We start from the raw sequence: 16,696 nt of genomic DNA on the forward strand, positions 1-16,696 counted from the left end.
ATTATGATGAATTTTTTTTTTTTTGGTGCATATATGCCGAGTTGTTAGTATTACGCACACCTGATCTTCTTTCAATGTTTTATTATGCAAATTTCACATGTAAGCCATTATTGAATGCCACCGAGGTCCTTTTCAGTATCATTGTAACTATACAGCTAGCCAGAGCTTGTCGACAAGGGACGTCGACTTGGTAGCGTGTCCGAGCGGTGTTATACTCAAAATTCTGTCAGTTGAAATGTAACCAATCACAGGCAAGTAGGCCTCTGACGTCATGCCAGACAGAGGAGCATCAAGCTTGCTCCCAGCAGCCTTAGTTATCCTCACAGACTCAGAGTAGAAGGACCTCGGCTAGGCAGATATTTACCTTGCTATCTCAGTCAATAAATATATACAGAAGCGACTACTGAGTGTACATTCTACCCGAACAAGGCAAACGAATAAATGTGTCCACAATAAATGTTTATTGTCACAATATTACGTGGTAAAAATTCACTAATATTACAATATGTACAGTTTCATATACTATTTACACAGTAACACACTGTATTACACACTCAGTACTTTGGAGGTGCATAATAGTCAACGAAGTAGTCCATGGTACACAGCGCGACTTTGCTCTTCTTGCACCAGCTACAGATAGATTTTTGTTTCCCGTTTCATCGTTCTGTGTGCTTGCAAATAACGCACTCGCATGCACCCTTGGCTTTAGTACTTGTAGGTGGTATGTAGCCAAGCTCGTAAAGCATAAAGTAGTATTGAAACGATTATAGGAAAAGCTCAATTTGTAAGGTAGTCTTGAAAAAATCTCTTTGTAAGGTCCCACACAGGAAGAGATTCAGCTAGCCTCAAAGAGTGTCCATCAGTCAGGAAGAGATTCAGCTAGCCTCAAAGAGTGTCCATCAGTCAGGAAAAGATTCAGGTATTCTTGAAAATATCAATGAATATCACCACCATGGAAGCCGCTAACACTGTTAATCTATGCTACTTGTATCAGATGCATCATCACTGAACGCAGAAAACGATTCATCTATGTATCATCTATATACATTTCAGATGGCAAGGGTGGGGCTCAGAGCTACACCTGGATACGCTCGCTGTATCATCCTCATAGGTGCTGTATCACTGGCATCCGACCGTTGTGTTAAGCCCTTATTATGCCTAGCTTCACCAATGTTATGACCCTTATGTTCTTCAAACAATAGGGTCTGAATTGCACTGACTGAGCACAGTCTTTCAACACCGTGTGGGACAGGTGGTTGAGAGCCAGAGGCGCGTGTGCCACAAATGGTTGCTCACGCACTACTAACCCAGCCAGCAGCCCTTGTCTTTCATATTCGTTATAGCAAAAGGTTCGTTCAGTGTTTGTTGGGTAGGCTGCTCCAGTATGACAATCTTTGTTTCAAATGTGTTCCATTTGTTTTGTATTTGTCACTTACGTCTCAATAATGGAGCAGCCTACCCGACAAACACTGAACGAACCTTTATGACATTTGTCCATTTTTCAAATTGTTTCAACAGTTCTTTTATTTTTCGTTTCTTTTTTTTTTTTAAAGAAACATGGAGCAGCCGACCTGTAGACCACGGAACGAACCTTTTTGACATTTGTACTGGTTTTCAAAATTCTTCATTTTTTTTATTATTTTCGTTTTTTGTATGTAAGAAACATGGAGCAGCCTACCTGCCGACCACCGAACGAACCTTTTGCTATAAGACAAATGAAAAATAAATATTGAACACATTTGAAGAAAGGAAAATGTCATAATGGTTTATTCAGTGTATGTAAGGTAGGCTTCTCCATTATTGAGACGTAAATGACAAATAAAAAACAAATGGAACACATTTGAAACAAAGAGTGTTATAATGGAGCAGCCTACCTGCCGAACACCGAACGAACTTTTTTTACATTTGTTGTATATCAGACATTTCATTTCATTTTTCCTACAAAAACGTCAATGCTTTGCAACATCTCAGTAGTCACCCTTTTATATCCCAGCATCATTAGCATCATTAAACAAGAACAACATAATTTATGTGCATCGTCGGAGGCATCTAAGAATGTGCAAGAAGCAGCGCGACCCCACCATGTGGTGTTGACGTTACACAAACCAGCGTTCGTCATACGGGACGATTTGACGCCGATCAGGCCGTTCGTTACCCAAAATATTCGTCTTTTGGGGCAATCGTTATGCGAGGTACCACTGTATTTTGAGATAATTTCCTCTGTAAAAGTAACTTAATTGACCATTTTGAGGCTGGTACATAAACTTTAGTACCTAAGGCCTTCACTAGAGACTCTACTTCTAGCCTGAAGCTTTGAAGTGAGTCTGGTCGGTTACTTGGTGCATTCAGATCCAGTAACTGGTAATAAGGGTTAGCTATACTCAACTCCTTGTTGCATTAGTTCAACTTTAGTAGTTTTATAGCTTCCTCATAATTGCTCTCAGTGAGAGCTAGGTTATTTATGACCTTTTTAGCCTCCCCTTTGAGAAGACTAATCAGGTAAGAGAATTTAGAAACTCTGTCAAGAGAAGATTTGTTATGTATATGAACTTCAAATGAAGTCCAAAATGTGTCCCAATTTTCTTCATCCAGCCCTGTAAATGTAGGTAAGTCGAACCTCAGGTAATTGATTACTGGATTGAGACAGTATTATTTGCATTGGATTTATATTGTTTTACTATATTGGATAGTACATCATGTTTATCTTGATTCTCATCTTCATACTAGGAATTTTCTGCTAGAATTTGATCTATTTCATCAGGATCAGTTGCAGTTGCATTCAGTAGGTTGAGATAAGACTGGATTGTAGATCTGACTTGATCAAATTTGAGATCAGCTACTCTCAATGATGTTTCTAATTGATAGTAATCAATGGGAGTGGCTTTAGACAAAGTATCAGACTTATTAATCAGTCTGGTTAAATGACCTTTAAGGCCAATATAGGTTCTCCTTAACTGTTCAGGAGTAGCCATGGTTGCTTTCAGTCCAAGTTTCATAGGACTTGAATAAGTATTACTAATGAAGCTGGGGTACTTGCTCATTAGTCGACAAATAATATTGAATATAGCCTAAATTAATCTGGCTAAATTACACTCTGCCTCACTCGAGGTTAAATGTACCTACCTAACAATAAGTAGCTAAGGATTTTGAGCAGTGCTTGAATGTCACCATTAACTTTCTTCTGGCTAGCTCTTCTTTATCACCATTAAATGTAATAGTGATCATTCAGCAGCACTCAAAATTCATACACACAAATAATGGATACACAAATTAATTAATATGCATATACTCTAATCAGAGTTACTATAAAGTTTGAATCCCACCCTTGGTAGGATCAGCACAAGAATGAATAATGTATGCACTACTGACTAGTCTAAGACTAGTTGAAAGAATATCTACATAAGAAACTACTAAATTATTTAGTCTGAATTTGTGCAAAACTCAGCACAATCACAGCCTAAATTCCTACCTAATAAAGGTTGGCATAAATTAATTTGTGGTGCAATAATGTGAATATATAGTTGTGCTGTGTTTTGGGTTTTTTAGATTTTATAGTTTATATAAATGTGCACTTGCACACACACGCGAAAATACAAATATGTACAGTTAATTTTGGCTTGCTAGCCGCAGCCTTTTATGGTGGTTGATTGTGTTGACCAACATGTCAACTACATGTGACCTAGCCTCACCTGACAGGTGTACACCATCTCTTGCCAGGTTTTGCCTGTATGGTCTGGCTGTAAATTGAATGTAAGTGGCATCCAATCGTACTCTCTTCCTTAACCGAAAGTTTATATATTTGTCAGCCCTTTGGTAATATTCTGGACTCACTCCCCAACGATTATTATTGCTTAGTTGGAGAGGTTCCACCAACGTGAACACTACTGAACTGCTAACAAGTTTAAATGAGGAAATTATTGTTTTAAGGTGATTAATTACTTCAGTGGGGTGTTTAGTAGGATGGATGTCATTACCACCTAAATAAATAATAGTTAGATGGTGAGGCCACTCTAACGCAGGTGTTAATGTGGAGTTATTATAGAAATTGTGAGCTGTTGCTCCTGGTGACCTGAAAATTCTTACCTCAGTTTGAGGTATAAGTCTGAGTGTTGTGGGTAATTAACTGTGTCCCACTGGTGCTACTTTATACATGAGGTATAAGCAGCAAATAAATTGGTGTGTATTAGGCTGACCTATGTGGTACACTGCCGGTAGCCACAATTAATAAAATGTGGTTAGCCTAGATTACAACACACAGTAATTAGTTATGATTATGGTATTAATTGTAATACATCCGGTTTGAAGGACCATATTTTTTGTGTTGGGAAGAAAGCTTACTCTCTATTAATTGAGTGATATTTAATTAATAGATTAATTTGAATTAATCGAAGGACTACCCTATTTTGACTGAAAAGGGAAACAGATAAAGTTAAATGATAAGGACTGAAACACCAGTGCCTATGGATAAGAAACTATTAAAGATTATTCTTTAAACTTCAATGGGCTGTATAATATTAATGATCGAGAATAAACTTTCCATCCTTCACAAAATTGGGGGTTAATACCAGAAGTAATCTACTCCCAGTACGCTTCATCGAGGCTGGTTCTTCCTCGAATAAAAATTTAGTAAATTCTACTAAATACTATATTAAGAAACATTAGATAAATTGATTAATTGTAAAAAGATTATAGGTTGATTAACCAAGAAATTATTCTCATTTGACTTTTATGAGGCTAACATATTACGTTAGATATCTCAAATCAAATAAACTAAATGTCTTCGACTGATAATCGATTCTAGAATTTTCTCAATCAAAAAAATAATAAAAAAGGGTTCAGCTGCTTAGCTGTAATAGTGAATGGAGAGGTATAGGTGCAATGGCGTCGTCTGCTACTTGCTGCAACTCGTGAGCTCGAGCATGGCGTGGGAACATGAAGACCACGACCGCTTACAACACAAGTTGAAATTTCAACTGAATATACTAATTGTTTACACCTAATATCTAGTATCCTCACTATGCCATAGAAGGAATGAAATTAATTCCTTATAGACGTACTTATTGTTTGGGGAGGTCGCGTGGTATAACGATGGACAGTGCACAGTAAAAAGATATATGTAGAGATCTCAAGATATAACTAATACTAGGGCACTTAACCTGCTGGTTGTCCACCAATGCAATCACAGATTGCTACTGGAGCAATTGCACGCTCCTAGGCCGATTAACTGCAAGGGCCTAACGTAGAATTGATGTAAATTCGACTCTCCTGGAATGCACGATGTGATTGTTGGCGTCGCTTGATCAGCCAGTGGCTAACGCAAGAATGGCGTCTTTCCGCCTTCCTCCCTCAACTCGTCTCTCGCATTCACAACAGAAATTAATAATCATGGATAATTCTTTTTCCATGTAATTACTGATGTAATGCCTTAATGAGAGCCGGGTTGCAATTATAGGGAATTAAATAATATATTCTCGTTAAATGGTGTTAATCGAGAAATGGAGATAATTTTATTTCCTCCATAGCATTCGTACCTAACAGATAAAACTGTTACTTGATAATAATCTCAGTTAATAACTCTCTGTTTTGGATTTTTGGGAGCTATATTATCCGTAGTTAATTATTGTATGGAATACTGATAATTTTAGAGAACCACATTCAATTCTCTAACATATTAGGAATAAATATGTTTAAATGGACATTATCTGACGCAGTCCTGCCTCTCGATGTTGTGAGAATATTAGCAATATGCTCATATAAAGAAATATTAATTTATGTTAACACTACCGTTAGTGGAATTAATAACTACTTTAATTAGTTATACAATAATGATGTATTATAATACAATGGTAATGAGTCAGTGTTGGAAATTTCCAACACTGGTGGGCATGGGAAGGCATTCATGACGTTGGTTTCCTTCAAGGCGTTCTGTTTGTTGTTTTGGAAGTTTTTCATGAGTAGGTTGGCTGTTTTTTTTGTTTTCTTAGTAAATTGTCAATTGTATTTTCTGACTTTTGTCTGTACGGATAACTATCCTATTAATAATATCTTTCAGGACCCTTTCCGCGATCTTGTGAACCGTCGAAAAGAAGTTCCTGTAAACCAGTCTAATAGAGGGTACAAGTGTTGTGCTAGTTGACTATTCAGAGGTTGCATGGCGTTTCACCCTTCTTTTTATGACGTCTTCAACATAAGCGTTAGAGAAGCAATTGTTGACTAGGACCTGCCTTACCCTACACAGTTCTTCATCGACTTGCTTCCATCCTGAGCTGTGACTGAGAGCCCGGTCGACGTAAGTGTTGACAACACTCCTCTTGTACCTGTCTGGGCAGTCTCTATTGGCAGTGAGGCCCATTCCTATGTTTGTTTCCTTAGTGTAGACTGCAGTGTGCAAGCCTTCGTTCCTTTCCGTGACTGTTACAATTAAAGGGCAGCTTCCCATCATTCTCCATCTCGTAAGTGAAACTTAACACAAAAATTCTGCTCGAATGCCTCCTTCAGCTGCTGCAGACGTCTGGCATAAAGTACCTGCATAAAAATATCGTCAGCATACCTGCAGTATATGGCGGGTTTCAAGTCCATGTCAACTATGACATTCTGCTCGATGGTACCCATGTAGAAGTTGGCAAACAGGACACCTAGGGAAGAACCCATGGCGACCCCATCTACTTGCTTATACATGTGCCCATCTGGACTCAAAAAGAAGAGTGTCTCTTAAGTGCAGGCTTGGAGTAGCTTTCTTAGTAATTTTTCTGGAATGTCAAGAGGAGTACAAGCTGGATCACGATACACTCTGTCCACTATCATCCCAATTGTTTCATCCAAAGGTACATTGGTAAACAGACTCCCCACTGCTGTGGGGCGTGCTGGGAATGAAAAAAAATTGGTAGGCGCTCATTGGAGGCCTGAGGCCTATATCTCGTACCCAAGTGATCATATGCTAGATTTGATTCCTACAATGTACCTACGATCGCCTAATGGCACTCTGCACATCCACGATCCAGCAATTTAAGGCGCCCTGCACAATGTCAGTGGTTAATAGTCGGGTGAGGAGCGTATTTAGATGGTCCACGTAACAAAATGCAACCTTAGGGAGCCCTGGAGTTTAGTCCCACTCACAAAGCTCTGGTGTATCGTCCCACTCAGTGAGCCCTGGTGTGTAGTCCCAGTCAGTGAGCCCTGATGTGTAGTCCCACTCAATGAGCCCTGATGTGTAGTCCCACTCAGTGAGCCCTTGTGTGTAGTCCCACTCAGTGAGACCTGGTGTGTAGTCCCACTCAGTGAGCCCTGGTGTGTAGTCCCACTCAGTGAGCCCTTGTGTGTAATCACACCCAGTGAGCCCTGGTGTGTAACCCCACTCAGTGAGCCCTGGTGTGTAGTCCCAGTCAGTGAGCCCTGATGTGTAGTCCCACTCAATGAGCCCTGATGTGTAGTCCCACTCAGTGAGCCCTTGTGTGTAGTCCCACTCAGTGAGACCTTGTGTGTAGTCCCACTCAGTGAGCTCTGGTGTGTAGTCCCACTCAGTGAGCCCTTGTGTGTAATAACACCCAGTGAGCCCTGGTGTGTAACCCCACTCAGTGAGCCCTGGTGTGTAATCCCACTCAGTGAGCCCTGGTGTGTATTCCCACTCAGTGAGCCCTGGCGTGTATTCCCACTCAGTGAGCCCTGGCGTGTATTCCCACTCAGTGAGCCCTGGTGTTTAGTCCCACTCACAAAGCTCTGGTGTGTAGTCCCACTCAGTGAGCCCTGGTGTGTAGTCCCACTCAGTGAGCCCTGATGTGTAGTCCCACTCAGTGAGCCCTGATGTGTAGTCCCACTCAGTGAGCCCTGATGTGTAGTCCCACTCAGTGAGACCTGGTGTGTAGTCCCATTAAGTGAGCCCTAGTGTGTAGTCCCACTCAGTGAGCCCTGGTGTGTAATCCCACAAAGTGAGCCCTGGTGTGTAATCCCACTCAGTGAACCCTGATGTGTAGTCCCACCCAGTGAGTCCTGGTGTGTAGTCCCACTCAGTGAGCCCTGGTGTGTAGTCCCACTCAGTGAGCCCTGGTGTGTAGTCCCACTCAGTGAGCCCTGATGTGCAATCACACTCAGTGAGCCCCGGTGTGTAATCCCACAAAGTGAGCCCTGGTGTGTAATCCTACAAAGTGAGCCCTGGTGTGTAATCCCACTCAGTGAGCCCTGATGTGTAGTCCCACTCAGTGAGTCCTGGTGTGTAATCCCACTCAGTGAGTCCTGGTGTGTAATCCCACTCAGTGAGCCCTGGTGTGTAATCCCACTCAGTGAGCCCAGGTGTGTAGTCCCACTCAGTGAGCCATGGTGCATAATCCCACTCAGTGAGCCCTGGTGTGTAATCCCACTCAGTGAGCCCTGGTATGTAATCCCACTTAGTGAGCCCTGGTGTGTAATCCCACTCAGTGAGCCCTGGTATGTAATCCCACTTAGTGAGCCCTGGTGTGTATTCCCACTTAGTGAGCCCTGGTGTGTAGTCCCACTCAGGGAGCCCCTGAGGAGTAACCCACTCAGGGAGCCTTGATGTGAAGGAGGCTCATATGAAAGATTTATCCACATTTATCAATCATTTCACATAAAATAAATGGAACGCTGTAGATGGACAGTGAACTTTATCCGTCTTATGATCACGTAAAGGTGATCAACAATAACAGACTTGGAACAATATCTCAGGGTTGTGGTACTGCAAATACTGATTATTATCTACTCCTGAAAATGTATTCTGTAATGGCTATTGGGTGTGTTGGGAATACAATTTAAGTTTTCTCACCTGGCTTGGTGATCCGGATAAATTCATCCATGGCTTGAACAGGCATATGGCTATGAAGCAGGCTACCAGTGGTCACTACCACATCATATGTGTCTGGCATCAACACACAAGATAAACATTACCATCAGCAACATTATCAACACATGATGTCATTACATGATAAGCACTGAGCTCGTGAAAATAAATAAATAAATATATATATATATATATATATATATATATATATATATATATATATATATATAACTGAAAACTCACACCCCAGAAGTGACTCGAACCCATACTCCCAGAAGCAACGCATCTGGTATGTACAAGACGCCTTAATCCACTTGACCATCACGACCGGACATAATGAGGTGATAGCCGAGGCTATATGAACCACCCCACCGCCGGCACTCGGATAGTTATCTTGGGCATAGCATTTTACCAAATCACCTCATTCTTTGGGGCACACGTGAGGAACACAAATGCGAACAAGCCTGAATGGTCCCCAGGACATATGCAACTGAAAACTCACACCCCAGAAGTGACTCGAACCCATACTCCCAGAAGCAACGCATCTGGTATGTACAAGACGCCTTAATCCACTTGACCATCACGACCGGACATAATGAGGTGATAGCCGAGGCTATATGAACCACCCCACCGCCGGCACTCGGATAGTTATCTTGGGCATAGCATTTTACCAAATCACCTCATTCTTTGGGGCACACGTGAGGAACACAAATGCGAACAAGCCTGAATGGTCCCCAGGACATATGCAACTGAAAACTCACACCCCAGAAGTGACTCGAACCCATACTCCCAGAAGCAACGCATCTGGTATGTACAAGACGCCTTAATCCACTTGACCATCACGACCGGACATAATGAGGTGATAGCCGAGGCTATATGAACCACCCCACCGCCGGCACTCGGATAGTTATCTTGGGCATAGCATTTTACCAAATCACCTCATTCTTTGGGGCACACGTGAGGAACACAAATGCGAACAAGCCTGAATGGTCCCCAGGACATATGCAACTGAAAACTCACACCCCAGAAGTGACTCGAACCCATACTCCCAGAAGCAACGCATCTGGTATGTACAAGACGCCTTAATCCACTTGACCATCACGACCGGACATAATGAGGTGATAGCCGAGGCTATATGAACTTGTACATACCAGATGCGTTGCTTCTGGGAGTATGGGTTCGAGTCACTTCTGGGGTGTGAGTTTTCAGTTGCATATGTCCTGGGGACCATTCAGGCTTGTTCGCATTTGTGTTCCTCACGTGTGCCCCAAAGAATGAGGTGATTTGGTAAAATGCTATGCCCAAGATAACTATCCGAGTGCCGGCGGTGGGGTGGTTCATATAGCCTCGGCTATCACCTCATTATGTCCGGTCGTGATGGTCAAGTGGATTAAGGCGTCTTGTACATACCAGATGCGTTGCTTCTGGGAGTATGGGTTCGAGTCACTTCTGGGGTGTGAGTTTTCAGTTGCATATGTCCTGGGGACCATTCAGGCTTGTTCGCATTTGTGTTCCTCACGTGTGCCCCAAAGAATGAGGTGATTTGGTAAAATGCTATGCCCAAGATAACTATCCGAGTGCCGGCGGTGGGGTGGTTCATATAGCCTCGGCTATCACCTCATTATGTCCGGTCGTGATGGTCAAGTGGATTAAGGCGTCTTGTACATACCAGATGCGTTGCTTCTGGGAGTATGGGTTCGAGTCACTTCTGGGGTGTGAGTTTTCAGTTGCATATGTCCTGGGGACCATTCAGGCTTGTTCGCATTTGTGTTCCTCACGTGTGCCCCAAAGAATGAGGTGATTTGGTAAAATGCTATGCCCAAGATAACTATCCGAGTGCCGGCGGTGGGGTGGTTCATATAGCCTCGGCTATCACCTCATTATGTCCGGTCGTGATGGTCAAGTGGATTAAGGCGTCTTGTACATACCAGATGCGTTGCTTCTGGGAGTATGGGTTCGAGTCACTTCTGGGGTGTGAGTTTTCAGTTGCATATGTCCTGGGGACCATTCAGGCTTGTTCGCATTTGTGTTCCTCACGTGTGCCCCAAAGAATGAGGTGATTTGGTAAAATGCTATGCCCAAGATAACTATCCGAGTGCCGGCGGTGGGGTGGTTCATATAGCCTCGGCTATCACCTCATTATGTCCGGTCGTGATGGTCAAGTGGATTAAGGCGTCTTGTACATACCAGATGCGTTGCTTCTGGGAGTATGGGTTCGAGTCACTTCTGGGGTGTGAGTTTTCAGTTGCATATGTCCTGGGGACCATTCAGGCTTGTTCGCATATATATATATATATATATATATATATATATATATATGTGTATATATATATATATATATATATATATATATATATATATATATATATATATATATATATATATATATATATATATATAAGATTTTATAAAGAAAAGAAAATAATCGAATAGATGATGCTTAAATAACATATCATATTTAATGTAAATATATTAATTATATACAATTTTTCAGACACCTTACAATATATAAATTGACATTTCTACCCTTGACAAAGAAGTCAAAACATTGTTATTATTCTCAACTGTCAAATTATTACATTTTCGTCAAGTAACATTTTTTACACTCAAGTTTATTTTGCAGTAGGATGTATTTGAGGATGGAAGGATGTATTTTGGTATACAACCCGTTCTCGCTCAAGACAGCACATATATGACTAAATGCTTATAGTCCCTATTTTGTTAATTTTTATTGTACCTATGTTATATATTCCCAGTTATATTTTTTTCCAGGCACTAACTCTTCCTTATGTACCAATTTACGTACCAATTTACGTCCCATAGTACCCGTCCATCGCCGCAGACAGCAGAATAGTTGTGATTGGTTCACTTTTAATAAAAAAATTATTTTTCCAGTCCGACATGTGTTGTGAAATTTACCTACTCTTGTCCATGCTATTAGAATATTATGGATCAGCTATATCCTATTGATGGTTCATAGTTTTGGCTTGAGAAATGTTGGTTGTTCTCAGTAAATAATAATAAGCACTATTAATTATTACATATAATAATGGTGCTATGCCAATCAACATAATATACAATAGTGAGTGCTTTAAAAATCTCCATAGAATGGAATGTAGGAACACCTATAAAAAACGAAGTTACTTTGAAAGAAATATGGATTATACTACTGCAAACAGGATGGATATAGGATGTATGTAAGTATTGGTATGGGGTCAACTACCAACTGTAGGATGAATATGGGGTCCATTACCACCTGTTGGGTGAGTAAGGGGTCCATACCACCTGTAGGATGGTTTGGATCCACAACTGGCCATAGGATGGTTATGAGGTACACTTCCACCTTCAGGATAGGAATGGGGTCCACTACCAACTGTGGGACTTTCGTCAAGTACCAAATATACAGAACAAGAGTTTCAGTCTCATTTGTTTGGATACCATCACACATAGGAGGCGTATTAGCCTTTCACAGATGTGCGTAAGGCAGCTAAAATTGCAAGTGATAAGCCTGAAATTAAGTGGGATATTGGCATTCAAATCTCTGCTGAAAAGCCGCAATATTTTAGGAAATTGGGGGATGACAGAATAGCAGTTACTGAGACTCAAAGGCCAGAAAGCACGAGTGTAAAGGGTTATGACATATTTAGAAGCGAGAATTTTATATACGGCCAGCATAAAATATCCACTAGACAGTGTGTCATGGTAATTGCCAGAATTAGGCTGAGATATCGATATCTATGGCAGGTGGCTGCTGGTAATACAGGCTTTACACAGGTTTAACATGCTGTGGTTTGTAATATTCTCATCTCTGTCAGTGATGTATAAGGCAAAAAGGGTTGGGCCCAAAATACGGCCGTCTTAACACTATTATTATGGACCCCTGGACAAACAAGTGTGCTGGGGCCCCTACGACAACCACTCACGGGAATAAAAAGTAAATGATCGATAATATTAAAACCTATATATTTAATTGGTACTTATCAAAACTGGTGATAAAACCTTAACAACAAACTGTGGAGAAGCAACTAATCAACATGATAAACGTTTCAACAATACACAAGGCTTGAAAAAGACAATAATACTCAGTAAGGTACACATTAGATGGCACATTATGAAACATTTACATCCCACTCAAAACATTACGTTTCATTTCTGTTGATAGGGTTATTTACCTGGAAATATATATCGTAAATTTTTATTATTTAGTCCCACAACAGGATGTAGGGGGTGAATTATATAAGTGTGGATGCATGTCTTATGCTTGTGAAGCCCCTATGCTCGTGGGGCCCCTATGATCGCGGGGCCCCAGACAAGTGCCCATCGGGTCCATCCGGTAAGATGGTTCTGCCTTAAAATAGACCCCTGTCGTATCCCACTTACCACAATTTTCCAGTCAGATTCATTTCCAGCTAGCACCACTCTTTGTCATCCACCGGATTGGTATCAGGTCCACTAACGCTCACAGGTTGGGTATTTGGTCCACTGCCACCCACAAGATGGGTTTAGGGACCACTATCATCCTCAGGATGGGTATGGGGTCCAGTACCACCCAGAGGGTGGGTTTGGGGACCACTATCATCCTCATAATGGGTATGTGGATGGTCTACTACCACCCACTGGATGGGTATATGGTCCACTTCTGCCCACAGGATGAGTACGACGTCCATTATACCGCCAACAGCATGGGTTAAGGGATCGCTATCATCCACAGGATGGGTATGGGGTCCAATACCGCCGACAAGATGGATTTGGGGACAACTATCATTCACAGGATGGGTATGGGGTCCACTACCACCTACTGGATGGATTTATGGTCAACTACCGCCCACAGGATGAGTATGGCGTCCGTTACCGCCAGCAGAATGGGTGAGGTTCACTACCTCCCACTGGATGGGTATGGGGTCCACTACCGCTCATAGGATGTGTATGGCGTCCACCACCACCCACAGAACGGGTATGGAGTCCACTACTCCCCACATGATGGGTATGGGGTCCATATCACCCACCGGATGGAAATGGGACCACTACCGCCAACCGGATAGGTATGGCCTTCATTGCTGCCCACAGGATGAGTATAGAGTCCAGTATTGTCCATTGGATGCGTATGGGGTCCACTACCGCCCACAAGTTCCGTGTGGAGTCCACAACCGCTCACAGGGTGGGTATCGGAGCCACTTCCATCCACAGGATGGGTATATGCTTCACTACTGCCCACAGGATGGGTATGAGGTCCACAACCACTCACAGGATGGGTATGGGGGGGGGGGCATTACAACCCACACGATGAGTATGGGGTCCCCTACTACCCACATGATGGGTATGGGGTCCATTACCGCCCACTGGATGCGTATTAGGTATACTACCGCTAACAGAATGGATATGGGGCTCCATTACTGCCTACAGGATTTCTATGGAGGTCCATTACTGCCTGCAGGATGGCTATGGGGTCCCTACCACCCAGAGGATGGGTATAGGGTCCACTTCCGCCTGCTGGATGGGTATGGGGTCCATTACCGCCCACAGGATTGGTATGGGGTCCCCCCATTCAAGGCCCATGCTAGTTACTGTCAAAAATGGGACTCGTGTTCTCTCAAATAAGAGAATTGTTGTCAATGAAAATTAACTCCTGGTCTGTGGGTGCCGAGTTGCTGTTGGGTCATTGGAAGAAACAGCCTAGGCTACTACCCAGGAAACACAGACCGAAACTGTCTCTATGTTCCGCTTGTTACAACTTGTAATAAAGTTGTTACATCTTGGCTTAACGTGTTTATGACGTATTAGAACGTTGTTACAACTTGCTATATTGGTTGTTATAACTGGTTAGGTGTTAAAACTTGTTCGAACGTTGTACCAACGTCGTAGTTTCGGTGTGTGTTTGGCGGGTAATGACTTTTAACAGTCGGGTAGGCATGTGGTCAGGATACTGGACTTGTCAGTGTATTCATTACACCTGTCAATTTAAGGTTTGAACCTTTCATCCCATATATCCTGCTCATGGGGCAGGGCATGGGGTCTGCTACCACCAACATAATGAGTATATTGGTCCACTACCGCCCACAGGATGGGAATGGGGTCCATCACCGCCAACAGAATGGGCATGGGGTCCACTATCACCCAGAGGATGGATGTGAGGTCCAATGTTGTTTGGGGGGGGGGGCAACTACAGCTCACTGGATGGATATAAATTCCACAAGTTCCCACGTGGTGTTGGTGTTGGAAGTGGTGTTGGTGTTGGAAGTGGTGTTGGTGTTGGGAGTGGTTGTGGTGTTGGGAGTAATTGTGGTGTTGGGAGTGGTTGTGGTGTTGGGAGTGGTTGTGGTGTTGGGAGTGGTTGTGGTGTTGGGAGAGGTTGTGGTGTTGGGAGTGGTTGTGGTGTTGGGAGTGGTTGTGGTGTTGGGAGTGGTGTTGGTGTTGGGAGTGGTTGTGGTGTTGGGAGTGGTTGTGGTGTTGGGAGTGGTGTTGGTGTTGGGAGTGGTTGTGGTCTTGGGAGTGGTGTGGTTGTGGTCTTGGGAGTGGTGTGTTGGTGTTGGGAGTGGTGTTGGTATTGGGAGTGGTGTTTGTGTTGGGAGTGGTGTTGGTGTTGGGAGTGGTGTTGGTGTTGGGAGTGGTGTTGGTGTTAGGAGTGGTGTTGGTGTTGGGAGTGGTGTGTTGGTGTTGGGAGTGGTGTGTTGGTGTTGGGAGTGGTGTTGGTGTTGGGAGTGGTGTTGGTGTTGGGAGTGGTGTTGGGAGTGGTGTTGGTGTTGGGATTGGTTGTGGTGTTGGGAGTGGTGTGTTGGTGTTGGGATTGGTTGTGGTGTTGGGATTGGTTGTGGTGTTGGGAGTGGTATGTTAGGGTTAGGAGTGGTGTGTTGGTGTTGGGATTGGTGTTGGTGTTGGGAGTGGTGTGTTGGTGTTGGGAGTGGTTGGTAGTTACAAGTAGAATGTTGCATTTCAAGATAGAACAAGTATATGCTACGCCTAGAACTACTAATACGCAATGCGTTTTGGGCAAGATCTGGAAAAAAACTTAAAAACTAAGACTTAAGATTAATTGAGATTAACAGCATGAACTGAAATGGCATATGTTGACATTTAGGAGGTAATACATACATTCATACATACATACATACATACATACATACATACATACATACATACATACATACATACATACATACATACATACATACATTCGTACATACATACATACATACATACATACATACATACATACATACATACATACATACATACATGGTGGACAAATGGAATGCATTAGGAAGAGATGTGGTGGAGGCTGACTCCATACACAGTTTCAAGTGTAGATATGATAGAGCCCGATAGGCTCAGGAATCTGTACACCTGTTGATTGACGGTTGAGAGGCGGGACCAAAGAGCCAGAGCTCAACCCCCGCAAATACAACTAGGTGAGTACAACTAGGTGAGTACATACATACATACATACATACATTCATACATACATACATACATACATACATACATACATACATACATACATACATACATACATAAACGTCCAGTCAGCATATAGCTATTTCGAGACAAAATCCAAAACAGTTTACGTTAGTGAGACGCCACTGTGATGAGGAGTTTAAATATCACAGGAACTGTAGGTTAATATGTGACATAAGTGAGGTTAAATGAGGCATATACATCAGCTGGAGGTTGGGGGAGTGTTGTGGAGGCTGCAGGTACTATGCCCAGATGTTGAAGGGTGAGTTTGACCCTCCCACCCACCACCACCCCCCCACGTTGACCGCAGAACGTCTAAGGTTACCGTCCACTCTTGCTTACCAAGGGTATCACACACGCACACACACACACACACACGCTTCAAGGCAATGTACACTAACATAGATGGGATTACAAATAAAACAAGTGAACTCGGAGAATGGGCACTAGAAG

At 42.7% G+C, this 16,696-nt stretch overlaps 1 protein-coding gene across 2 annotated transcripts in view; it reads right to left on the reverse strand.

The window, feature by feature from the left end:
* LOC138372410 (methyltransferase-like protein 27) overlaps window positions 1-16,696 on the reverse strand; it is a 222,129-nt gene that overhangs the window by 79,976 nt on the left and 125,457 nt on the right. The window contains exon 5 of one of the 2 annotated variants that reach the window (XM_069337887.1): window positions 8,777-8,869. The exons of the other annotated variant lie outside the window; for it this stretch is intronic. Coding sequence (XP_069193988.1) covers window positions 8,777-8,869 — 93 coding nt within the window. The remainder of the gene's footprint in view (window positions 1-8,776; window positions 8,870-16,696) is intronic. 2 annotated transcript variants of the gene reach the window in all.

The sequence above is a fragment of the Procambarus clarkii genome, chromosome 38 (genome assembly GCF_040958095.1).
Source record: "Procambarus clarkii isolate CNS0578487 chromosome 38, FALCON_Pclarkii_2.0, whole genome shotgun sequence".
In the NCBI taxonomy this organism is placed as follows: Eukaryota; Metazoa; Arthropoda; class Malacostraca; order Decapoda; family Cambaridae; genus Procambarus; species Procambarus clarkii.